This window comes from Castor canadensis, chromosome 10 (genome assembly GCF_047511655.1).
Source record: "Castor canadensis chromosome 10, mCasCan1.hap1v2, whole genome shotgun sequence".
Taxonomy (NCBI): domain Eukaryota; kingdom Metazoa; phylum Chordata; class Mammalia; order Rodentia; family Castoridae; genus Castor; species Castor canadensis.
The window spans coordinates 1048335-1074583 of NC_133395.1; the positions used below are offsets into that span (position 1 = coordinate 1048335).

The window sequence follows — 26249 nt, forward strand, 5'->3', positions numbered from 1 at the left end:
TGTGTCCTGGGAGTCCCTCATCCCCAGCTTGTCTCCCCTCGAGGCCTGACTGCCATGGGCAGCCTGGGTGCTGTCAGCTCCCCTGAGGAAGGGGGTCTACAGCCAGAGGCGCCTGCTCAGGTCCCACATCTGCAGGATTTGACAAGAGAACGTCCTCAACTTTCCCCAATGGCAGCACCTACAGCTTTACTCACAAAAGATCTCTGGCAGGTGACAGGACACCTGGAGAGCCAGCTCCCTGCCCATCCTGGGGTGCGCTTGCAGGGGGGCAGTTGCAGGGGAGGCTCACCCTCACCCCACTTAAGTGGCCAGGAGCAGCAAGCACCTTTGAGCTGGAGTGTCCCCGAGATGTGTGAGGCACCTCTGAGCCTGCACGCTCCCCTTCCTCTTTCCAGACGCACATAGCCCTAGTGCTCCTCTTGCTGCCAAGGAGGAGGTGGCCTCAGGGAACAAGGCCTCAGGCTCATGCGTCAAAAGCACAAAGCCACTGGTGGCCAGAACAGCTGGAAAGGGCATGCAGTGTGGTTCTGTGGGCTTGCAGCCCACTGCCCACCACGCCTCTCATGGTGGAGAACCGACATACCAGGAGCGGCTCCGTCTCCATGGTCTTCAGGACCAGAAGGTCCAAGCTCCACCCAGGGAGCCAGGGCCTGACCTGGCTCCTGGGGGAGTCTGTTCTGAAGTTGCTGGCCCAGGAGGGATCAAGCACCTGGCTGAGGCACAGGGAGGCTGTTTGACAGCTGTTTGTGTCCCAGTGACACAAGAGCCTAGTGTGGGACCTGAGGCATCTGCATTAGGCCGTCCAGTTGCACAGAGCCTAGACCAGGAGGAGGGGACGCAAGGGGCGGGAGGGAGGGAGGGAAGAAGTGATGGACAGTAAGGAGCCCTGAGTGGATAAAGATTATGTACCCCAGGGGGCACTCTGGAGCTCCTTACACAGCACCCAAAATCCACCTGGATAGGGAATGGTGAACAGAGAGCTAACCGCTCAAGAGGACAGGGTTAGGGAGCCCGGAGTTTGCAGAACAGTGAAAGCAGAATGGGGGTGGGGGCGGGGAACAGGCTGGGGTCTTGGGTATGAGAAACGCAGGGTGGAGATGGCCAGTGACACTGAGCTGTCACACTGGGGCCTTGTACCCTGGCCACAGAGAGACCCCAGAGGCTCAAGCAACAGAAGAGAGGTAAGGAGCCCACCCCGCACATCTTCAGTGAGGTCGATGGTTCTGACCCTCACAGTGCCCGGTCCACTGCTACCCCAGAGAGAAACACGCATCGAGAGTCCATTGTCTGGTTTCTGTCAGAAAATGTGCGTTCATGAGAGTTCGTGTGCGTATGAAGAATCGGAGGCAGGTTTTTCTTTATTGTAAGCAGGCTCAGGTCTCCTCCTTAGACGATCCCCAGAAGAGTCTAAAGTAATTATCAAGTGGCACTTCACCTACAGAGATGGAAATTAAAAACGGAGTACTAAATAATCAGAGGTGTTTGATTTGGTTTAATCACAATGAACTTCTCAAAGCAGGTTAATGGATCATCAGTGAGACATTACTGGTTGGAGAATGATTTATGTTAAATGTACTTACGATAGTTGATAAATTAAAAATAAATTCCAGTATTTGATGATAAAGGCTGTAGACATCATTCATGTTAAACACATTTGTGAAGATTCTCTCTGGTTACATTAATAGACATTTTAAACGCTACTGCAGACACACATTTTAAGTCAGACAATATATGCATATTAAAATTCTGTATATCTTGATAAGGTAAAAAATAAAGCTATATAAACTGATCTTTATATTTTTTCTGCAAAAGTAGAATCACTTTCAGAATACTTGCAGCATTATCTTCATTAAAGCTTTATTTATCGACACAGTACCAGAAGGATCCCGCTCCTGTTCACCCACTGTCTAGCTTAAATAAAAAGATTGCACTCATCAACAGATACCTTCCCTGTTTTTGCAGTTACAAACGGGTAACTTCCAGAAGAAATGCAGACTACAAGGACCTGCTGTTATGCTACATTCCCAATAAATAATAGGAAGTTAAAATAAAAGTGGTTGAGTTAGCTCAGCACCAGTCAGTGTGGAACACATGAGCTGGAAGTTCAAATGCCCAGGCTGGAACTTTCTCCAGATTGCATGGGACATCTGGCTGAGGCTCAGAGACTCAGAGCAGCTGTGACAGCCCACAAGACATTCTGCAGTTGAAGCAGCAAAATGCTCAGTGAACAACTAAAAGTGATTCCGTTACACACGGTGCCGGGCTACACTCCTCCTCCATCTCAGCCTCCAGCGCCTGCTCTGGCCAGGCCCTCCCTGGGCAGGGCCCTTTGGTCTGCTGTGCTCAGGAATGGGTCGTTGGAGTTTGGGGACAAGGATGCCTTTTCCCAGCTGGCAAGTGGCAGGGGACCGGCCCCTGCTCCCAGAGGCATACGGCCACGTGTGCAGTTTCGGTGGTCCTGAGCCTGCTTGCTGGCCACCTGGGCTGGGGACTGAGTGAGGGGAGGTTCTGGCTGGGGAGCTGCATTTCCCTGGGAGCGGGGAGAGAGCTCAAGTCCAGGAGCTGTGGTGTGGCTCATGGAGCCTGCGAGCGAGTGCAGCCCTTAGGGAGAAGGCAGGCTGCACAGGACGTGTGCAGGTGTGTTTGAGGGGTGTGTGCACGTGTGAACCCATCTGTACAGATCACACATGTGCACAGCTATGATTCAACATGGACCTAAGTAAGAGAACACAAACGTGGCCAGGCCCCCTCGTGCACATGTGAAGGGATGAAGTGTGAATTAGGAACTGTGTATTCTCAGCAGAACAGGAAATCACAAGTTGATAGTTTACTGATATGTGCAATGGCAAATAATCTTCAAAATGAAGAAAAATGCTTACAGTTGACGTTGCTTGCTCTTAAGTCAGTTTAAGGTAAATAAGTTCCCGTTCCCGTGAGGTGGAAAGCTGTCCTCTTATCTGAAGTATCATTTCATTGGGGTTCTTCCTTCCCTCTTTTTTTTTTTAAATTTCGTGTCCCTTGTCTGTTTCAAATTATTAGGCATTTATTTAATAATTTCTCAACCAAGTTCCTAAATGTCCGAGTTTGGTGCCTTCATGCTGAGACTTGAGGTCTCAGCAGTAAAGATGTCCTGTCCCCACCCAGGGCGGGATCGGGGGTGCTGAGCCCTCGAGCAAGAATCTTCTGTTTTTAAGGCTGCAGGAAATTAAAAAACACACGAAATCGCAAAGGACTGCGACGAAAAGCAGAGAAAATGTGCTCTTAACGTGCCCTTCTGCCGATCAGACTCCAGAAATAGCAAGACACAGAGAGAAAAGTCACATTCATCAGAGAGCCAACATTCAGCCAAACTCTCGCCAGAATTTAAATGTGAAGTGGTCAACTTTTCATCAACTTAAAAAATGAAAGCTTTAAAAACATACTTTAAAAATTAGAAGATGCATTAGCAAATGAATAAGAAATATAAACAGCTATGAAAATACTTCAGTGCAAAGGCAATTTGAAGATTCCTAAAAAAATACGTTACAAATAATTTGTTAACTAAACATACAGAGAATCTGTCCCCATACAGGTGTTAAAATCGAACCCACTTTGGGTTCTTAGAAGGGGCTGTAAAAATGCACACACCATTGTTTGTGGGGTTAGTGTGGACCGGGGCGCCAAGCACAAGCTGCCTGCCACATGTGGAGGAGGTGACACCACCTGACAATGACAGCGAGGTGGTGGGCGCTGAGGGGTGGCCGGAGCCGAGGAGCCCACCCTCAGCTCAGGGCTGCGTGGTCTTCTCTGTCTGTGCTCGGCCAAGCGCCATTACCCTCATCTTTGGTGTGGTGCTGTTTCTCCCCTCGCTCACCCCACCTCCGCGCTCCGTTCTTGCTGTCAAATAAGTACTTCACAGGTGAGATCGCATACGAGCAAACTGCAAATTCCGCACTTCAGCACATCTGCTCTCAAGGACTTGGAGACAGACCTGCATCCCTTCCCACTCACCCCGGCCCATGGCATAAGCCTGCAGAGTGCTGGCTTTTCCTCCAGCCACGGGTTGGATCTTTCTGAAAGGCCTCCGTGTTCATGTCTGAGGCTTCAGCCTCACACTGAACGTCTTCTGTGGGTTAGGAACAGTAAGGCTACGCCAGATACTCTTCTAGAAACAGAAACATGGGTAGTGACAGGGACTTTGCAGTCCAGCAGCCTCCTGACTGTCCACCCACCCCACATAAAACCCTGCATGGAACGCTCAGAAAAGGAGACGCCTATTAGGCTGTGCAGTGTGGGAGGTGGGATGAGCTGTTGTTGGGACCAGCGGACCAACGTCAGCCCGAGGTAGGCTTCAGAGGATGGAGCCACCCTTGGTAAGGACAAGATTGGCCCTGGGTGCCCCAAACCACTACCTTGTCCTGTCAGCCACGTAACAAAGTTTCCCAATCAGGTAAGCTGACCACGTCACCTCAATGTGTGGCAGTAGACTATATAACACTCCTGAGAGCCTTGGCCAACAGTGTGGACCAGTCCACATGTGACAGTGTCCTCCTCTTCCTCCACAGGGAAGCCGGTGATGGGATGGGGACATGGACCCTGTTACACAGGGTCACCGCAGCTCAGCATTGCGACGTGGATGGTGAATACGATCAGAGCGAGGTCCAAGGGACAGACACAGCCGTCTAGTGTCTGATGTGGTCACTTCCCAAACAAGAAGTGTAGAGGGTTTATGGGGAAAACAGATGGCCTGGAGCAGCAGGACGCGACAGTGTGGCCAAGTGCCGGACAGTCACTGGATGCACAAAGCTGCAGAACAGCGGACGGCTGTTCTCTTCAGGGGACAGCAGACAGTGACACTAACGTGATGGTGGATGCCCAGGGCTGGGCAGAGGGCCAGTCTTGCAGCTGAAGTGCACAAGATGGGACCAGGCAAAATGTCCTTTTTGACAGTCCAGCTGGATGCGCAGCCACAGGTCCCAGGACAAGTGACAACTGTCACACAGACTGCAGTGTGCCGCACCTGGGCAAGTGACCTGTGCCCCTCACCTCTCCTCCTTGGGGATGGCGCGGAGCACACGTACACACAGGCCCTTAGGTGCTGGTGTTGGGGACCGTCCGTCCATCACACGGGGTTTTCAGACTGGACCCCCAGCAGCTGAGCCTTGTGCTGGACCTGCAGCAGTGGTGAGAGAGGCCGGGGAGGGTGGGGGCACCCTGTGCTCCTCACTCCTCCAGAGCAGGCATGCTGCCTTCTGAAGGGGGAGCCGCGTGGGACGGTCAGGAGTCCAGGGCTCTGAGAGCCCAGGCTTTGCAAAGAGGCAAGAGGGGTGAATTCTGAGACCCGGGTCCAAAGCTGCAGGTTCTGCTAGAAAAAAAAGACACGGTCAGTCTCATGGAGCCTCCTGGGAGCCTCCTAATACTGACCCGAGTCACCCCCAGGAGCCCGATGTTCTAACCACCGTCCTCCCTCACGAGCACTCGCCTGTCTCAAGTTATGGCCTTCACCTGAGGGACAGGGGCCACCCACAGAGGCTATGTGACTCCCCACAACTAGGAATGGATGCCTCTGCTTTCGTACATGGCCCGCCATGTCCCAGCTAAGAGCAAAGGGGGTGGGGACATTGGCAACTAGGGTTGTAGACACACAAGGTATCCTCCCCATAACCATCGCCAAGGGTGGTAATAGCTCAAAAGCCTCAGAGATCTCTGAACGCACTGCCCCGAAAAGGACCGGGCTCACCTGCCTGGACCAGTGCTGACCACATCCACCCTGCATGCTGTCAGCCTGTTACCTGATAGGAATGGCCTGTGTTGCTTCTTGAGACAGCCCACTGTGGCCACCACAGGCACACACAGCATCAGAAAGCCAGCTGGCAGGAGGCTGAACAGCACAGGCTGCTAAAGTGGGTGACCATCCCCGAGAACCACTAGATGGCGAATGCCTGGCACACCTGTGAGTGACACCAGGTCAGGAACACCCTGGGTCTGTTGGAGCACACAAGTTCAGCAGGACAATGGCCAGCCCCACGTCCAGGGCAATTGAGTAAGATTCTGTTTTGACTTTGAGGTGGGCTGTGTCCTGCCAGTTGACCCACTGGCCATCATGCCTGTGTGTGTGCACGTCTGCTATGTGGTTGGCTCACTGTCAGGTGTGTCACTTACCTGGGACAGAAAGTGTGTGTACATGTGCAAAAATGGGGTGTTACGTTTTCATTATGAACCTCTGTTATTAAAAAAAAAAAAAAAAAAAGAGGCACAGCACAGCAAAACTTTGGAGGAAAAACAGTCTGAAAGAGTCACAGCACACCGGCCACGTTCCCAGCGGGCTTTGGCCGTTCCGTTACCTAGCGTTGGGCTAATCGTGCCTCAGCCGTGGTATGAAGTCCTTCAGCAGTGGCCTGTTGCTGCTTGGCATGGCACCAACCGATGCTCTGTGTTGAATACTCTTCTGCAAGACGAGGAAAGACACTGAGATGCTGGCCTGCAGCGGGGAGGTGGTGGAGGCCAGTGGCCTGCACCCCAGGTGCTGTGGCCTGTGGCTACGTTCACACCAACCTGCACTGTCCCCACGTTCTCGGCCACGGCAGGCTCTATAAAGCCTTGCTTGCAGGTGTCTGCACGTAGCTGTCACAGAGCCACTAGAGTGGCCAGAGAGGACTCCCGGGGCTGCCTATCGGCAAGGGGGTACCGAGCCACTCCTGGGGGAACAGATGGCTCTCTGAACAGGGCTCAGGTCAGAAAACTGCACAAGCAGCAGAGCCGGCAAAAACATCGAAGGACAGGTTGTGGCACCCACGGGAGAGGCAGATGGTCAGGATCTGCCAGCTGGAGGCCCCAACAGGTCCCCACTCCCAATGTAGCTGTCACCCTAGCGCATGGTTCCTGGGCAGAGCTGGAGTCTCAGAGAGCTGCCAGTGTGCCAAGGAGTGGATTCTGCCAATCCTGCCCTGCAGACAGGGCATCCGGCTCAGACGTGTGTCCTGAAAGCTGGCAGCTTGGGGCCTGGGCCCAGGGTGGCATCTGAACACAGGTTTTCCAGCCCTGTCTTACCAGTTCCTCAGTAAGGAGGAGTGAAGAAGCTTTAGGAGCTGAAGAAGTACAGGTTGGAATCAGAGAAGTGCAGCTTTGAACTGACGAATGACAGGGAGCTGGCGGCAGAGCTGCTATCCTTCATGCCGAGTGGGGCAGCGTAAGCTGCGTGAGTCAGTGGCAGAGGACAGACAGAAGCAAAGGCCATGTACACTGTGATCTGTGATGTACACAGTTGCAGAGACAGCATGCACACCTGGTGTCTGTGACGCTTTCTGTTAAGTAGGAACAGGGCAAAAGGAAACCCCATCCATCCATCCATCCGTCCATCCGTCCATCTGTGGGAGGTAAAGTCCACCCGACTGAGGGTTTGTGCATGTTTATTCCTCTAAAGTTTTGTGGGACCACAGGGCTTTAGAGCAACAGAGCGTCCACTGTGTGTGCCTGGAGTGGGTGGTGGCTGAGCGTCTGCAGGTGTGGTACCCTCTGTCCCATGGACAAGGAACTGCATGCGGCCTCCCAGGCAGCAGGGACCAGCTTCTGCACATGCACAGAAGCAACTTAATGCTCATGAAGCCAAACATTTGTGTCCAGCCTGAGTTGTGTTTATCAGTGTTCCTGATAACCTCGTCTGAAATGTTTCAAGAATGTAAACGACGGGTAAAATGATGTCATTTATTCTAACAAATTCTGATGGTTAGGAAAATTTTGATTGCAATTAATGACTTGCTCTTCAAAACATATCATCTTGTTAGTTTAAAAAAAAACACCAGTGTTTAAGAGGTACAGAGCTTAGGGTGGTGGCTCATACCTGTAGTTCAGCTGCTCAGGAGGCAGAGATTAGGAGGATTGTGGTTTGAGGTCAGCCTGGGCAAAAAGTTAGCAAGCTGAGTGTGTAGTGGTACACGCCTGTCAGCCTAGCTATGCGGGAAGCATGAACGGGAGGATTGCAATCCGGGCTGCCCAGGGCTGAAACAAAAGACCCTGTTTCAAAAACAACTAAAGCAAAAAGGGCTGGGCATGTGGTTCAAGTGGCAGAGCACCTGCCCGGCAAGTGCAAGGCCTGAGTTCAAAGTCTTATACTGCCAAAAAAATACAAATAAAGATACAGAAGATGAACTGTCATTTAAAGGAAAAAAAAAAAACAGCCTTTTTCTTGCTTTAGGCTTTTCCTACCACATGAGCTGCAGTGGCAAAGCAGTAATACCAAGCAGGCTCCTCCCAGTGTCATTGAACTTGGGTGTGAAACAGCTGAGTAGCGACAGCACTGTGCTCTGGAGGGGCAGGCATGGCCACGAGCAGCTGCCCTAGACAGGGGCTGACGGTCAGGGAAAGCACCTGAGAAGGGTTTTCTGAGCCGTCGGGTCTCTTTAAACACAGTGGGAAGGGAGTCAGGTATGTGTGTAGAACAAACCACCTCCTCCTGGCCTTCCAGGGTTCCCCCTCCCTGAGAAGGAGACTCACAGGGCTGCACCGAAGCTGCCGTGCTCAGGGCTATGATTCTTGTGACGGTGTATGGTTGTGTTTAGGGTGGGCCCGGCCCGAGGCAGCTGTCGTCCAGCCCTCGGATGGCATGCAACTGTGAGTGATGTGTCGTCCCCCTGTTTCCTGGCCTGGTAATTACAATGAATGGCAACCCTAAAGTGCACTGGAGACCTTGGCACTAAGTTCTCCCCCTGTGGCCCATGGCCACCGTCCCAAACATACGAAAGGCAGAGAAGGTCACCTGTTGGTCAGAAACTGAGACCACTGGCGGTCTGTGAAAGCATAAAGACGGTGGGCTGCTCGACAGAAAGGCACTGGTTCCTGGCCTGGGGCCGCAGTTGGAGCCCATGCACGCACGCACGGGAGCGTTTAAGTGAATAGTGGTTATTTAGGAAAAGCAGCAGAGGACAAAGGAGATGAGGAGGAAAGAGACAAGAGAGGTGAGTCGGTTACAGGCAAACACATCCTAGCGCACATTAACTCCATCGCCCTGAGCAGACAGACCTGCGACCAGGGCCCGGGGGCTTCCTCGTCCCCCCCTGTGATGCCGCTGGCTCCTCCCAGCTTTGTGCCTCCTGGGCTGCGGGTCATGGCCGCAAAGCACACCAGCAGCAATGTGGACTCCCCCTGCTAACGGAGGAGCAAGGAGATCCTTCCCAGCATCCCCATGCCTCAGAAGGACACCCACCCCCAGAAGATATTCGCAAAGTGGGGTCTGTGGTCAGAACCTGGGGTGCACTTGGCTGCCCTCCCTCTGTGCAGGTCACATACATCGTCACAGCAGAGCTTGGGGATCCTGGGGGCATGGGGAAGGGCTGTGATGCCTGCAGAGCTGCACTCTCCCGGCTCAGGTGTGTCCATGCACCTCATGACCACCCACACCTGCGCCGGTGCTGCACAGAACATGCTGTTGTGAAAGCTGAGTCGCATGGCTGTGGCTGTGACAGGGGACTCCGTGGACATCCCAAGCTGCATTGCCTTCTCAGGGTCAGGCCTGTACTGGCTGCCTCCCCATGCACGGTGTCGTGAACATGGGTGCCACCTGCATCCCTGGACATGGTGCTGTTGGGGGCCCATGTCCATCCTGGAGTTGCACTGCTGAAGAGCCAAGGCACTCAGGCTCCCATTTAGAAAGGAGCTGTTGGATGGCTCCTTCCGGGTCCCAGACAGGCAGGGCTGCTGGCTGGGGACAATGATGTTCCCACGGAAGCCAGGGCAGTTGAACACTGACCACAGCGTCACTGCTTTCCAAGGGGCTGGGAGGCAGGTGGCTCTGAGTCCTAAGCCCAGCCCTGCATGGCTCTGGTGGGAGGGTGGTAACTGTCATGCAGGGAGTGTCCACTGCTGTTGAGTAGAGCTCTGTGCTCATGAGTCCTGCCAACTGTGGCAGGAGGCATGAAGCAGGGATGGCTGGAGCAGGCGGCACTGGTGAGCACAAACTTCTAGCGAAGTTTGCAATTCAAGATCCCACTTAAACGTGGGACCAGTGGCAGGGGGGCCGTGCCACCCCAAGGCAGGGCTACCTGTTTTTCCAACCCAAACATGGCCAGCTGGCACCACCTGTAGATTGGAGCTCCATGAATCTGAATGCGAGGAGTGGTCATGAGTTTCCATCTCACTCCATTACTGGCCACCCTCCCATTCATGGGAGCCGATGTGGACTCTGTCCTCAGCCTCCCTTTGGGGGGTCTCGTGCTTCCAAGGGCACAAAAATCACAAGTCATGGGGAGCTTGCTGGAAGTGCATATACCAGGGCTCCACTTCATCTAAAGACTGGAAACTCTGGGGGGTGACCTTGACCTCCCAGGGATATGACCCAGGCAGGCTACATCTGAAAACTCCACCATCTGCCCTGGTGACAGGGTCCTAGTGAGACAGTGGGAGGGAGGTAAAGGGCCCCTCAGAGGAGAGACCAGAGCTAGGACTGCCGCCCATAGGGGTCAGGGGCGAGTCCTCCACCCATGCAGTGCTCTGGGACAGTGGCTATATGTGTCACTTCCCCTCTGCACCCACATCAGCTTGGCGGCCAGTTTGGGAATGCAGAAAACAAGCAGCCGTACCAACACCCAGTGTTTCTTCATGGAAATGCAAACACCCAAGCCAAATTCACCATCCTCAAAAATGATTTAACTTGCACAGTGATGATTAATTCAAATTTTTTGTGAATGTGCAGAAAAGTTAATCTTCTGTATTAATCGTTGTTCTCTGATTCTTTCTCTCCTTTCAGGTGATGTTTAGTCTAAACATCAAATTAAGCAGTATCTTGAATTCTGCTTAATGTTTAAAATCATGCATCACTATGAGATGTGGACTGGGATCAGAGTTTTGTGACACCCAAGCCTCTCATGCCACCTTCTCAGTTATTATTTATCAATTGAAGACTGGGAGACTAAGGTGCACGTGCCCAGCCAGGCAGGGCTCCGTACCTGGGTTTTCTCTGTTGCCGTGGGCCACAGCTGCCTGCACAGAACCTTCTTGAGCACGTCCGGGAGGAGGCTGACCGTGATGAGCAGGATGATGCCCAGCCAGGCAGGCCCACTGGACAGCATGTGGATGAACACATAGTACATCCTTTGGTAGCTGAGGAATGGCCTGCAGTGAGGGAGAGGCCGTGCAGGTTAGACCTCTTCAACATGGACGCTGACATCTGATTATCACTCCCCAAATCCTCACGAAGAGGCTATCTGTGCTGAGGATTGTCACCCTTGTCACTGACCATCACTAGGCAAGCCACCTCGCCTGCCTGTTCTGATTCTGTCATGGGAAAAATGGGATGGTGACCTCCTTGGTAATGCTGGAATCTTATAAGAAAGGGAAGAGGACTTATGTGAATCCATCCCAAAGGGAAGCAGGAATTCACGAAATCCAGCAAAAGGAAAAAGATGGAGATGGTGATGCTCCCAGCTTAGATCCCAAATAGACAGCAGTGGTCACCGAGATGTCAACACAGAGTGACTGCAGAGTTGACAGAACAGCACGGAATGCCTTCAGACGCTGCACGGGCTCCGTGGAAGACCTGCAAAGGCCATGGTTCTAAAGCCAATACTGACAGTGGTTCTACTTGCCACATTTCCACCCGATGCCTGTGATGACACCAGCACTGCAGACCCAGCTAAGCCCCACCTCCACGGACGGGCAGCTGAACTGGGTGTGGACACAAAGAAAGGCACGATGTGACTGCAGCATGGAGGGGTGAGTAGGGCTGGCAGACCACAGGTGCCATTCCAGAAGCTGCTGGAATGGCCTGGGGTAGGCAGGGCCCCTGTGGCTCACACAGGGCTGGTGACATGGCCTCAGGAGAGGATGTGAGAAGTCACATGGCTCTTCCCCCGCAGCTTTTGAGGTCACTGGGACCTAAGGATTCTCTGGCAAAAGCTCATCTCCCATTGGCCTTGCCAGGGCTCCAGGAGCTGTGCAATCCGCCTTTTGGCCACAAGAGGTCCCCAGCTGGCTGAGCTGGGAAGGAGGAGAGAGAGGATGGTGAAAGCCCAGTCTTGCTGTTTTTCAGGCGTGGCTCCTCCCTGGGGTCTGCAGATACAGAACGAGGAGGACACTGGCTCTGGCCTCATAGCCTGCGAGAACTAGGGTGAGGCCAGCCTGCCCAAAGGCAGGGACAATGCGAGCAAGCCACAGGTCGACTGTGGCTGACCCTCTCCAAGGTGCTCACAGAGACTTACTCCTTGAGCGTGCAGCCACTTCTATGGAACCTGACACTTCTTCCCTCAGGAGCTGGGCTGTGTATGCAGCTGGGCTGCTATAGCCGACTCCAGCTCCCTGACCGGAGTCCCCACTGCTCGGCAGCCTAGGATGTGTGGTGTGCAGTGGGACAGATGAGACCACCTGTCAGGTAGAGGACAGAGCCTCGTGGCGGATTCAGTGATCGACTTTCCACAGGCTTCATTCTAAATGACTTTTTGAAAAGTCAGCTGACCTTCCAGTGTCCAATGAAGCCTTGCTACTGCGGGCTGCCTGTCTCCTGGTAGCCTCAGAGTGCACTCCTCATCATTTAGTGTGGCCCTCCGCTGGGAGTGTACATCATTACAGGAGGGACTCGACATGTCCTGTAAGTTCACTCTGGACACTCGGTCCCCAATTTGTGTCAGTGGCATTTGAGGTGATGAGGATTGGATGAGGGCCCCTGTGGTGGCATTAGTGGCTTTACAGAAGAGGAAGAGACCAGAGCTGACACGCTGTCTGGTGTGCAATGTCCCTGTCACATTATGGTGCAGCCCGAGGCCCTCCCCAGGTATTGGCACCAGGCTCTCAGACTTCCAGCCTCCAGAGCCGTGAGACAGCAACCCCTGAGCCTTGGGTGTTGTTACAGCAACAGAAAACAGTCTGCAGCCCAGGCTGGCACACATAGGCTCCGCAGTCTTGACCCTCAATGAAAGGTTACAGTATTAACGACCACAGGAGGTCTGTCATGGTCTTACCAGATAACTCCCCCCCAGAGCAGGGAGAAGACGACGTAGAAGAGCAGTGACCCCCAGATGACGAAGTGGTTTACCCAAGTCCAGTAGTGTGTGTCCAGCGCCAGCTGTGAGAGAGAGGCGAGTAACCGCATCATCCAGCACATCCAGGATGAGAAATCAAAAGCAAAATGCAAGAGCTGAATGCCTACACAGAGCTTTCTAGGAGAAACCAAAGCAAACCCCAGGCTTCCGATGGAGAAAAAGAAGCTGTGACGTCACCCCTGGTGGGCCTCTGGGATCCCGGGGGAGCAGAAAGTGGAAGCATTTTCTCCGTGGTGGTTACGCTGCCGCTCGAGATAGGTTTGGGGACTTTCACAATGACATTGTACAGAGAGTCTGACGTGACTTTAAACAGGGTTGGGTTTTCCAAAACACAGCAGTTTGTTCAAACAACTGCCTGGACTAGATTGGGGATGGGGCTACCTCTTATAAAAGAATTAATATGAACCCTTCTACCAAGAAGTGACTTGTCCCTTCATTCATTTCCGAGCAATTCTGGCTTAGCACAGGGGCCTCCAGCCTCGACAGGGGTTCGAGAGCCCAGGGGAAGACTTGCTGTGAGCCAGGTGCTGTGGTGAGGAGCCTGTCCATGGGCCATGAGGACTCACCTTCAGCGTGACGGTGAACACCATCACAGTGAACACCAGTGCCCCAAAGGTCCAGTTTCCAAACATCTGTGGGGAAAACGGTCTGAGTGAGCTCCGGTGGACAAGCACCCATCCTCACACAAGAAGCGTGTGTTCTAGAGAGCACACCCCACAGCTCGTGCACATCAGCCCAGAGACACAGGGACTATGGTTTCCTATCGGGTTGGAGGAGTCAGAGCTCAGGGAGGCCCCTCGCCAGTGCAGTGACTCAGACTGGTTTGGGGCAGAACCAAACTCGGGCTTCTGCTGATGCCAGCCTCACCCAGGGCTCGCACACGGCAAGCAAAGGTCCTGACATCTCAGACATGGGTGGTGTTAAAAATACACAGGGCAAACTCGGGCGACTCCTACACTGTTTCCTAGAGAGGAGACATTTGCTTGGTCCCCTCCTGTGCTTCTGCCTGTCTTGAGAATAAGCTCAGGGCGTCTGCTGACACAGCTGCCCACTGCTGAGGAGGACAGCCAAAACTGAGGGACAGAGAAGAAGCATACAGACAGAACAGAGCTGGACAAAGGCTGCCCCTCCGGTAATCAGGCCCACAATCACAGCCACCAATATGAACAACCAAACCCACAAGAAGAGGAATTATGGTGGGCTTTGAAGCTGCTCTGTTCCTAGCGGGGACAGGTGGGAGGACAACACGTCTCCCAGCCATAGACATCACAGCCTGAGACTGTCAGTGAGACCCAGTTGACAGGAGCCGCCTTCTGCCAAATGGTTCTCTGAGAGGGCTACGCTCCACGAGGGGCCCGACTTCCAGCTTCCAGTGATTCTCAGAGAGCTCCCAGTACTTCTTTAAAGTTTTATTTTACAAAGAATCAAAAAGCTAGATCCTCATGACTTTCTTCACAGTTCGTTTCCAAAGAAATATGCCTAGACTACACGAATCCTTGGATACCTCCAGGGGTGAGGACTTACATGTAGAATTCTAGAAAAAGTGTGTTAGGACTTTTGAGAACATTAACCCTGCCAACGCCTGCCAACATGGTGCTGGAGAAAGAGCGAGCAGCTGTTGGCTGGTTAACTGGAGGCTGCAGTCTTTGGCCAGATGGAGCCACACAGTGAGGGGAGGAGCACCTGCAGGGCCGCGTGGGCTGTGCCACCACTCAGCTGCAAGTGCAGAGTGCCTTAAAAAACTGAAGCAGTGGGATGTGGACATGGAGTGCCTGGGTCACACTGAATTACAACGGCAGCACACACGGGTCGCCTTTCAACCTGCTGAACAGCTCGCCCTCAGCACTTGCCTGCACGGTAGGACAGAGTCCCTCCACCTCACAGCCGGGTATCCTGGGGTCTGGTGGATGGTAGGGCCTGGGGCAGCACATTAGCACACACCCTAGCCCCGTGTCCAGTTGGACACCTGAGACACATGACATGGGTCATTTCTATAGGCAGACAATGGCGAGGTGCACCCATCATGAATGTGGAATGTGGAATTTTGGCCAGGAACTCAGAAAAAACGAACTTCTAATCCTCCCTGCCCACAGCCCTCAGCTAGTGACAGCTTCACTGGGACAGATGGTGGGAAGCTGTCCCTATTTCCTCTTTTGTCCCCAGCAGGAGCCTCCAGTCTGTTATCAATGGTCACTTTGGTTTTTGCCATGATTCCACCAGGAAGGTGGAACAAGGGGAGGTGGGACAAGTCTCTAGGGCACAGGTTGGCCAGAGGGACGGTCTTTTATCAATACCTCGATTACACTGTTTCTAACCATACCCTCCCCTGATGATCCACGGGACTCACACCTCCACAGTGCACCTCCACTGACCTGACCCACACCTCCACAGTGCACCTCCACTGACAACCCACCTGACTCACACCTCCACAGTGCACCTCCACTGACCTGACCCACACCTCCACAGTACACCTCCACTGACAACCCACCTGACTCACACCTCCACAGTGCACCTCCACTGACCTGACCCACACCTCCACAGTGCACCTCCACTGACCTGACCCGCAACCTCCACAGTGCACCTCCACTGACCTGACCCACACCTCCACAGTGCACCTCCACTGACCTGACTCACACTTCCACAGTGCACCTCCACTGACCTGACTCACACCTCCACAGTGCACCTCCACTGACCTGACTCACACTTCCACAGTGTGCCTCCACCTATGACCTGGTCAACTGCTCAGCCCAGTCACAGTGTCTCAGCAGGTCTCCAGCTGGCATCAGTCAGTCCAGTCTCATCTGTTTGCCTGACCCTCCTCTGAGGATAAAGCTTTGTATAGGATGCTTCTGCTCACAGAGGCATGGAACCCAGGACAACTTAATCTCTAAGTGCAGAAACACTCACGTCAGACGTGACACGTGCTTTCTCGAGGTCAGGGTGTGACACCTTTACATCTACCTGGCACCAGCTCCGCACTCCATCAGTCAGCTGTGCACCTGTGATGACTGGCACTGATGACCCTGTTTCAGCCACGCTCTGGTCTCCTGACTTCTACTATAGATGCCCCACACCTGAGTGTCCATGCAGGACACTCTACCCAGCAAGTGTGTGACGGTGACTGCCCTTGTGGCATCAAAATGAGAGAAAACTGTGGCCTTTGATATCTGTGCAGAAAATTCTCCATAAGTAAATTTTTCTTTTTAAAAACCCGATAATTCTATCATTCTCGTAATATTGCATGTCACCTATAAATACTCATGTACAGTGATTTAGGACTTAAAAAAAATAGTTCTGCCCTACCAACCATCAACGGAGCGAGGCTTCTGAACTGAAGCATAGTAAGATGCAGTCTGAATCCTCGGGAAACGCTGAGAATCACAATAGCAAACTGTGGTCCCAGAACCAAGGAGGGGCGCCATCCCAAGCTGCCCCGCTCTCCTAGATCCCCTGCAGAACCCACTCACGACTGCGGTTTTGGTTTAGTAGTGTAAGCTAACACCCTTACACCCCAAACACATACAAGCTAAACTCAGACTGAGAGGGGCTTCCCAGAGGCCTGAGCACAGTGGGGCTGCAGATGTCTCCCTTGGCCTCACATCGCCTGCGCCTCAGCCATCCCAACCCCTCCAATGTCTTCCTCACCAGGACACTCCCCTGTGCCACCTGGACATGCAGGCCCAGCCTCTTGGCTCCTTTGCCTGTTCAAAGCTTGGGTGGCTTAGAGCACATTCCCATCTTCATGCCTGACTAGACACACACATCCTCTGAATTAGTGCCAACTTCCCCAAGACTGGTCATGTTGCTGATGTCAGCCCCTCAGGAGTTCTTATGGGACAAAATGCTAAGCCTCCACTGACAGGTCAGCGTGCACGGGAGAGGGGCCACCAAAGCCCTCCACAAATGGCAGGGCCCCGTGGGATACTTAGCTGGGCTGAACTGGTTCCTATGCCCTCTGCCTTCGACTCTGTCCTTGTTTCAAGTTCTAATGAAAACTTCTGTCTAATAATAGCTGATGACAGGAATGTACGTGACAGGCAGGGACATAATAGGCAACTGAACAGCATCCTCCCAGGAGACCATACAGGCTTCTTGGTGGCCTAAGGAGGCATGAAGGATGAGGTTTGGGGAGTAGAGGGTGAGGAGTATGGGGAAGGGGAACTGTCAGCAGTAGTGTCTGGAGACACATCAAGAGATATGAAAGATGGTAGAGATTCTGTGGAGTGTCTGCTCCACACTCAGAAGTGAGCATGCTGCTTGCCTTTCTAGAACAGGGAGCTGTCTGCATTCTTCCCTTGTAACTGGTCTCCAGGGCACTCCTGGGGAGCCTTGTCACTGTCCTCTGAGATCCTGAGACCACAGCTATTACAGGTAGTGGGGGATGAGACGGGTGCCAGGACAGCTGGCAAAAGTTGGAGTCCCAGTTCTGGGCCTGCCTCCCTCCATCGCCTGACCTCACACGCTAGTGAGCTCCCTTCCTATCCTCTGCATGCCCGCAACCTCCAAACGAGCAGACCGTACTGAGACAGGATGTGCGGGGAAAGTAAAGTGTCAAGTGACAGTCCTTGCCATGGCATTGACTCAGTGCCACCACTCTGGGTCAAGTCCTCAGGGCTTAGTGTTAGACAGTGTAGTGTTTAAGACACCACGACGTGCTTACCTAAGGCCTGAGCCGAGGGAAAACTGCATAAGAGCTATGTGAGAATTAATGGTGGCTCTATTTAATTACATTATGGCCTGGTGGCACTCAGGAGCTATTCAATTAAAATAAACTGAGACAAAGAGTAAATTACAGCAAAGTGTAAAGTTCTCAGAACAATGAAGTAAGCTGTATTCTTGGGATCGATCTAGCAAAATCTGAGTAAGCTATGATGAAAGATAATAGCACCTTTTAGTAATGACAAAACAGAAACAAATCGATGGGTAAACACTTGGCAGGACAGGTAGCCAGAGTTTTGGGTTTCAATTCAACAGCTAAAGGATCAACTTGGATAAGACGACAGGGGGAGGAGACCTTTCTCTGGGTTAAATGAGAAACGGGAAGCGCTTCTGTTTGTTTGCTATCCCAAAGGGGCAGCTGAGCAGGAGTTTCCTCTGACGTCAGCAGCCAGCTCGGTACCCGTGACCTTAAGTGGGGACAGTGTTAAGGTCTACTTGATGCCTCTCAGCTCCCTTGGGTGTTACAGGTAGCAACCAAAGTAAGGTCCCCAACAGGCCTCCTGTCCCCTAGCAAAGGGACATGTGGTTATGGCCAGCCTCTGCAGCCCTGACACAGAGACCCAGGAGAGGGCACCTGGGGTGGGCAGAACACGCAGGAGTGACTGATGCCAGCAGAGGGCAGGAGCAGCTAACAGCGTCTCTACCAACAAAGCACACAGAGGAAGTCACGTTTGAAAATATTTTCAAGAAATATTTTATTTGTGATGCACTCCAAAAAACACAGAGGACAAACCCACGTTGTCTTACCATGTGTGTGTTGGTGGTCATTATCTGAGAGTGGGAAGGGAAGCAAATAGCAAAAAGAAAAAAAAGCAAGATACGAATAAAAGAAACCCCAGAAAGTTTGCAAACAACCTGAGCTGAACTTTCTCTAAAAACCCAATCACTCTACTCATTGCAAAGGAGACATATTTGCAGGGAAAACACTAACGTGTGTAATATGAACTTCATCCCATGGAAAGGGCAAGGCGGGAACAACGAGACAATCAGTCATAGGTGACCGGCTCATGGTGGAACGTGAGTTACAAAACACGGTCAGAAGCCCTAAGGACCGACCTGCACCTCGCGACAGCTACCGGAGGCTCTGTGGAGCACGGCACTTGCTGACACTGTGCGCGCTTAACGCAGCGTGCACGACAGACACACAGACGTGCGTCCTGACCACGGGCTGTGCTGGGCTACTGTCCTCACAAAACACAACGCCTGCGCAGGGTTGTTCACTCCTAAGCAACCAAGTCAACAAAATCACGTTCGGTACTGACCTGTCCGTTGCTGGTCACAGTTGTGTTTTCAAACATGAAATAAGCACCAAAGAAAAATACCAACGCGTCAAACACGCCAAGGAATGTCCAGTAAATGAACACTCGCCAACGGAGGAGGGCATTCTTGGCGATGTCTCTGTGTGAGGAAAAGGGGCGAGAGATTGTCATGACATTGTGACATCAGCACAGGTTCCCCCCACACTGCAGCGCGTCACCAACAGACATGAGTTCACACTCAGATTGCGAATTTACTGCATAACCAGTGGCCTCCACCGGTTTTCGCCTGACGGTTTTCTCGCCCGTATTCGAATGTGATGTGTATGGGCAGAGGCTCCAGGGCATAGCTTGTCTCCTGAAGGTGACTAATCACAACATGCAAGGTGTGACCTGAGCTAGCTACAACAGTCTTAGGTCCTGGGTTTGCCTCCCTTGCCACGGGGCTTCTTTGGCCTGTAAGTTTCACAAGGTCGTGTGCAGTGTTCCCTCAGATGCGTGTCTGGAACGGTGCACTACGTCCGTTCCTTAGCTTTTAGGGTCTCATACACGGTCAATACTCTCACGAAGACTGGGAAGCTTGGTGTGGGTTCCTGGACAGGTGAAGCAAGTGGTCTCTGACGTGGTGGTGGCCTCGGGAACTGTACACGTGAAGACCAAGGAGAACAGGTGTATACGCATGCATGAGTAGTACAAGTGACCCTGGGCAATATGAATGAGGTGAGTGAAGGACGCCAACACTGACACCCCAGGCGGCTGCCATGTTGCAGCTTCTGACCTGTTACCCCACCCCAGGGGGCGGAAACTGGGACAAAAGCCCAGGAATATCCTCTTCTCACAGCTACACGTGCATCTAAATTGTCTGAAAAATAAATGTTTAATTAAAAAGTCTACTACAAGGCAGGTGCCAAAACTCAGGAGGCAGAGATATGGAGGAGCGCAGTTTGAGGCCAGCCTAGACAAAAAAACTGAGCAAGACCCCATTTCAACCAGTAAGCCCTGTGTAATGGTGAGTGCCTGTCATTCCAGCTATGTGGGAAGCATAGGTAGTAGGATCACAGTCAGAGGCCAGTCTTAGGCAAAGCACAAGACATTATCTGAAAAATAACGAAAGTGAAAAGGGGCTGGGGGCATGGCTCAAGTGGTAGAGAGCCTACCCAACAAGAGAGGCCCTGAGATCAAACCTCAGTGTCACAAAGAAAAGAAACTCTCATCCACCAAAGATCCTGAGCCAGTTCTGAAATGGTAGAAAACAATCTTTTCCTTCTTACTAAAATAAAACAAAAACAAAAAAGCCTTGAGGAGGAAGGACCACACAAATTAAATCTGTGAACTTTTCTGAACAGAGCTTATGATAGGATAATTTAGGCCTAAATTCATGGGGTCACAGCAGGAGAGACAGCCCATCCCTGGTTCTTCCACAGTCACCAAGCAGTACAGTGAAGGGCAGACTGACCCAAGGTGCGGCCCCCTCAGAAGCCATATAGCTTCTTGTGTCCACGCTGGATGTGGATCCAAGCCTGCCAGCTGTACCAAGTGTTTCTGGCTTTTCAACCTTGTCCACAGGTGTCTCCTGGAAGGAACAGCACTGCTACCTGGCTGCTCTCCAAGGCACGCACCTGTACAGGGTGGGGTCTCTCTTGAGCACATCGATGCCCACGTGCTGCTCCATCAGGCTGTACAGCAGGATTGGGAGGGAGGTGAAGCTGATATTGTAGAGAGTCAGGTATGCAGTATCATACAAAGTCTGCAGAAAGGAGAGTCAGGCTGAACCATGACATGACTCAGTGCTAGGTTTCCATTTGCAAGAAGCACAGATGAGCACAGAAGGCTGCTAAAACACATGAGGGAGCCATCTTTCTGCAGACACAGAAGGACCAGGACAACTTCCAAAAGCTTCATGATGTAAACCCGTCAGGATTAAAACTACAACTGGCAGAAGGCCCCGCTCGGATCCCTCAATTCTACCACTGTGAACTGAAAAGCTATATAAAAAGTTTGCAGTTCTGATCACCACCTTCCAGCCTTGATTCACTTGGCCCTGGCCACCCTGGATGAAAGGTGTTGACCTCCTCCCTCCAAGGGTTCACCTGCACATTCCCAAAGTCTGCTCTCCCCACAGAAGCCACCCACTGGGGAAAGGACAATAAGGATCAAGCAAGCTTCTAATTTAAAACATAGGACTGACCTGTTGTGAAAACCCACAGAAGAACTGGTATAAAAACTGAGGGAAAATGAAGCAGACATTCTGAAAGACAAGCACAAGCATTACTCAGTGATGTTCTGTGGGAGATATCACTGCCTGTCCTAGAATCCATAGCTATCGTCAATGTAATCTGCTTCAAACAAATGTGCCCCACATCCTACAGAAAGCGCGTAATGGGCTTCAGAAGTCCTTCTCCTATTACAGAGGTAACTACAATGTACGCACGACCCTACTGTGGTCTCGCCAACAGAGAAAACATACAGGGAGGAGTGTTAGCTGAGGCGGGGGAGGCAGAGGGCGGATCGAGAAGGAAGGGCCTGCCTCGTGGAGAGGCAGTGCTAGAGGAGCTGACAAGACTGCCCTTCCTCAGGCACCCCACACCCAAACCTTCCTTCTGGTTCCACGTCAAATTATGGGAAGGTCAGGACTGCTAGGGTTTCCTCTCCTGGTAACAGGACAGTCACTTCTGTTTATAGGTGAAAGACCCTCACAGCAGCATCGAGTCCCCTGACAAAGGCTACACTGTCAAGCAGGTCACACGAGGAGCAGAGAAATGCTTCCTACCTTATAAAAGAAGTACTGAACGAGCTCAGATATCCTGATGTAATAGAAATGCCCGTGAACAAGGAGCATCTTCTTCAAGTGCTTGAACTTTGGTATTGCGTAGTCACTATTCCTTGCAGCCTGACGGCCTTCCTTCCCGATGACACCTGCAAGGAAGGAGTGGACGTGTGGGTGACGAGGCCGGGGAACCATCACCAGGAGTGTCCCGGTGTGAACACCAATTCCAGCTGGAGGCCTGGTGGCCCTCTGGTGCTATGATACCGCCCTTGTCTTGCCGAAATGACACACCTGGTCTCCAGGACATGCTGACCCCAGACTGAAGCTGTGATGCTTACCTATGCCCACGTGGGCCTCCAGGATCATACTGACGTCATTTGCGCCATCACCGATGGCTAACGTGATAGGGTGCTCTTTTGAAAATTTTATCAACTTAACAATCTGGAAAAGAAATTAAGTGCAGCATTTATTTTCTGTATTTCATTAGAGAATCACTAATCAATCAACCATTAAGGAGGCAGAACTAAAGAAGACATAAAGGAGGTCTAGGAAAGAGAAGAAAACCGTATAAAGTTAATTTATGATACTTGGTCTATTTTCTCCCCAAAGGACAAAAACTTTTTCATACGAAACAAAGTAAAAGTTAATAAGATATGATCATGGTGACATGATTTGAAAAGGGAAGAGTGGCTGTCACATGTATGTATTTACACAGAGGGGGATGAAAACAACACAATCCGTGAGAAGCTACTTGCAATGTGACTCTATGCTATTTGGTATCAAGCAAATACTTTGTAAAGTAACTGTTCCCAATGCTGTTTTAATCTTCAGATTTGTCACATGTAAAAAAACCAAGTCTAGTAGATGAATGCAATGAATGACTCCCAGTGACTCCCAGAAAGTAGCCAGCTACTTTCTAGTTTTTCCCTCCATTCATGTGCCCAAGTGCAACAGCACAGGGATGAGAATAGAAAGATGGAAAACTGGATCCCCTTCTCATTTCAGGGTGAAAGACTTTGTACAAAACTTTTCAAAATTAGTTGACAACCTAAAGACAGTATAGAAAATCCTTAGCTGCCATCCTGGAAGTAATTAATCAAGGTTTACATGGATTTGACCATGTAAGTGGGAGGGTAGTAATAAAGCCATTTCATCCCAAGTGGGATGTATATGAATTCCTGTTTCAGCTTGTCTTCTCTGAGTCTCCTGGGGACACTTTGGCTTTGGTGACAATGACAGACTGGCAGAGCACATGCCACAAAGTGCCTTGTACCCGGTTCTCAGTCTGTACAAGGTGCACTCGACCTTAACTGCAGGGCCAGGCTGAGAAGTCACAGATTTCTTCCGGGAACATTCAAGGTAAACTGGCCTACTGAACCTAAAACGTGCTGTGATGAAGGTGGATCTCTTCCAGGCTTACAGACACGTTTGCAGATGTTTTCCAGACACATTTCAAAGTGCTTAAAAAAGAAAAGAACACTTTAGATGTGTTTCCCACAAGAGCATGGGGGTGGGGGAGGACACAGCTGGGGCCTGACAGATGAGAGTCAAATTCTGACTATCATTTCCAGCTGGATGCTTTGGGACAAGCATTTTGAGTTTGGAATCTAGGAAACCCTGACTCGTCCAACATTCTGAAGGCCAAAAAGCACTGCTGCCTGTGGGTGGCAAGGGTAGGTCCTCAAGGAGTGTCAGCCCTCAGCTGGCACAGGGGCCTGGGTCTCATCTCAGATTGCTGAGTGGTTGAGGGAGATCGGGAAGCTGAGATGAGGAGAATGGTGGTCCTAGGCTAGTCTGGGCAAAGGAAGGTCCATGAGATCCTGTTTCGATGGAAAAAAGCTGGGTGTGGTGCACACACCTGTCATCCCAGGTGTGGGATGCATAAACCAGGAGGATCGTGGTCCAGGGTAGCCTGGGCAAAAGCAAGACCCTGTCTCCAAAATAAACAGAGCGAAAAAGCTGGAGGCTTGGCTCAAGCTGTAGACTGCCAGTAACACCAGAAAAAAAAAAAAAAAAGCCAGCTCCCTTCCCTGCACCTTCAGGGCAGATGGCTGAGAGCAATGTGACAGTATAACCTGCAGGGGAAGCAAGGGCATCTGTAGCAAGGGCCAAACTGACTCTTGACGCTCACTACTTCCTGAGGGTGGTCTAGAATCCAGGTTAAAGTCTCTCTCACTTTTGTACTCTGTTTCTAAAAGGTGGCACCTCCCTGATCGAGCTGTGAGGCCCAGGAAAGGTCTCACACGCCGAGCACACTGTGGCCAGGAAGCGGGCAGGCGGTACCTGGGCCTTCTGCAAGGGTGCCATACGGCAACACAGAACAGCACTGCAGTTCCGGCAGATCTCCAGGAACAGCTCCCGGTAATTGCCAGAGCTCCCATCCTCCCGAGGCTTCATGATCAAAGACAACGCAGCTCCGTCGATGATCAAACCATAGTCGTGCATATCGGTCGAAAGTCTGGGGGAGCACACAGACCAGGAAGATCACTTAGTCACTCAATCTATACATTTGAGAGCCCTGCACACTTCTGGGTGTTGGGAGATGCTACAAATTCGTGGGCCTGGGAAGGTCATATTTACATATATACGTGGAATGTCACAGGAAACTCTGCGTAGCTATCTTAAACGAGAATGTCTTTTCAAAAACAGGGAACAGGAAGGTAAAACGGGTCCAGTCTGGGGGTATGTACCAGTGGGTGGGGGAAGGATAGGGAAAAGGTGTAGGAGGTGAATATGGTGGAGTATTATGCACTCATGTATGAATATGGAAAAATGAGACCTGTTCAAACTATTCCAGGAAATGATGGAGGAGGGATAAAGGAGAATGATGGAGGGGTGAATTCAACTATGACATATTGTAAGAACTTTGGCAAATACCACAACAGTACAACAATACAAAAAGATAAAAAAAGCTGCATCTCTTGTTTCATCAATATAACCTTTGTAGCACTTTGCTCACATTGTAAAATTGTGTTTTAATGACACATTCTCATTTCACTCAGATGAAGCAAATGCAATTTGTGAGTTCTGGGACTTTAACCACCTCACGGGAGTCTCAAGATGTTGGTCGGCCTTTGTTCTTGGTCTTGCCGGCCTCCTTGGCCAGCCTGTGTGTCTGACAGCACAGCTAGTATCTCCTGGGGTCTCTGCCCCAACGACCTGAGCTGTTAAAACACGGTCAAAATTTCCCCTTTGCTGGGCTTCAACACTACAGAGACGCCTCCAATCCCTAAAAGGCAGAGCAGTCACAGGGGAATAGCTTTGTGCTGCCGCTGAATAATTTAAAGCTTGTGTACGATGAGAGAGCTGATTTGCTTTGCCGACATTAACGAGAATCCGAACCCATCCAAGGAAGACCCAATCACAGAGGAGGTGCCAATAGCCAGCAAGGACAGCCACTGATAAGACACGTCAGCAAAAATGCTGAATGTTCTTGGAAGGAATTAACTCCCGGGCATGTTGCTGTGTGTCAGACAAACAGCCTGCATTATTAATACCCTGGCCTCTCTGTGAAGGCATTTGCAATGGGTCCTAAGTCTTAGGAGCAGATGGGAACTATCACAGTCAAAATGTGTACAGTTATGTCCCTTTGTGTCCCTTCTCCTGACTTTGAAACTGCACCATGCATACATGCATGCAGGATGACAGGCCCAGTAGCTTCAGAGAGAGGGCCCCCGGCTGGTCCCAGTGTTCATGTGCACCATGAGGCCACTGACATTAGAGTCCAGGTGCATGCAGGCTGAGAAGGCTCTGACTTGTGAACGGAAGGAGATGCTGCCTACCCCGAGAAGCTGTCCCTTGTCAGGCTCCCGCTACAACGAAGCACGGTCTTGCTGAGCTCAAAAAGAACATCGTGCAGGCTCTGCTCCTCGATCCTCTTGGTGGTCAGCTCCAGCAGCTGAGTGCCCCTCCGGAAGAGCTTGCAGGCATAGCAGGTGGCCGCAGCTGTCTCCATCTTGTCCCCAGTGAGCACCCAGACTTTTATGCCTGCTTTCTGCAGTGCCTCGATGGTGTCTGCGGCTTTCTCCTGGAGCCTGCGAAAGCGTATGACACGGGAATCAGGGCTGGCGAAGGCCGGCGAAAGGAGAATTTCAGAAATGAAGTCGTTCAGAGTAGCTCAGGCCCTGGGGATGCAGAAGCACAGTACTGCTATATTCCTGATCTTGCTGTACAGAACCTGAACCTGAGCTCAGGAATTCACACTCGCAGAACCCAACAGACAGATGCAGGGGAGCATTCAGTAGGACGGAAGCTGTGTCATAGGACTGAGCTCCAATTGCCACACCCCAGTTCCCTGCCTCGCTGGCTCTCCCTACGCAAGACCGTTGATACTCTGAGCTAGGAAGTTCCTCCCAGAGCCTCACCAAATCATTACAGTTAGGCAGCTGTAAGAAGAATCCATAAGTCTTATGCAGGGAAAAATGGGATCAGAAAACAAGGTGCCAGCAACATTCATTACCTTTCCTTTTGGTATAAACTATTCTAATGGAGCACAGCTGT

General features: G+C 51.6%; 1 protein-coding gene across 8 annotated transcripts in view; it reads right to left on the reverse strand.

Annotated features, from left to right (window-relative positions):
• Positions 1–2899: 2899 nt before the first annotated feature.
• Atp11a (ATPase phospholipid transporting 11A) overlaps positions 2900–26249 on the reverse strand; it is a 130238-nt gene continuing 106888 nt past the window's right edge. The window contains exons 19-30 of one of the 8 annotated variants that reach the window (XM_074042964.1): positions 25532–25783; positions 24033–24207; positions 22088–22190; positions 21753–21898; positions 21171–21230; positions 20602–20729; positions 18989–19124; positions 13574–13639; positions 12927–13030; positions 10920–11085; positions 6324–6427; positions 5202–5341 (exon numbers count right to left, since the gene is read on the reverse strand). In XM_074042964.1, the coding sequence (XP_073899065.1) occupies positions 6335–6427; positions 10920–11085; positions 12927–13030; positions 13574–13639; positions 18989–19124; positions 20602–20729; positions 21171–21230; positions 21753–21898; positions 22088–22190; positions 24033–24207; positions 25532–25783 (1429 nt within the window). In that variant the 3' untranslated portion in view covers positions 5202–5341; positions 6324–6334. Of the gene's footprint in view, positions 5345–6323; positions 6428–8734; positions 8820–10919; positions 11086–12926; positions 13031–13573; positions 13640–13675; positions 18498–18988; positions 19125–20601; positions 20730–21170; positions 21231–21752; positions 21899–22087; positions 22191–24032; positions 24208–25531; positions 25784–26249 lie in introns of those variants that run through there. The other 7 variants (XM_074042966.1, XM_074042968.1, XM_074042965.1 and 4 more) reach the window with 7 other exon arrangements.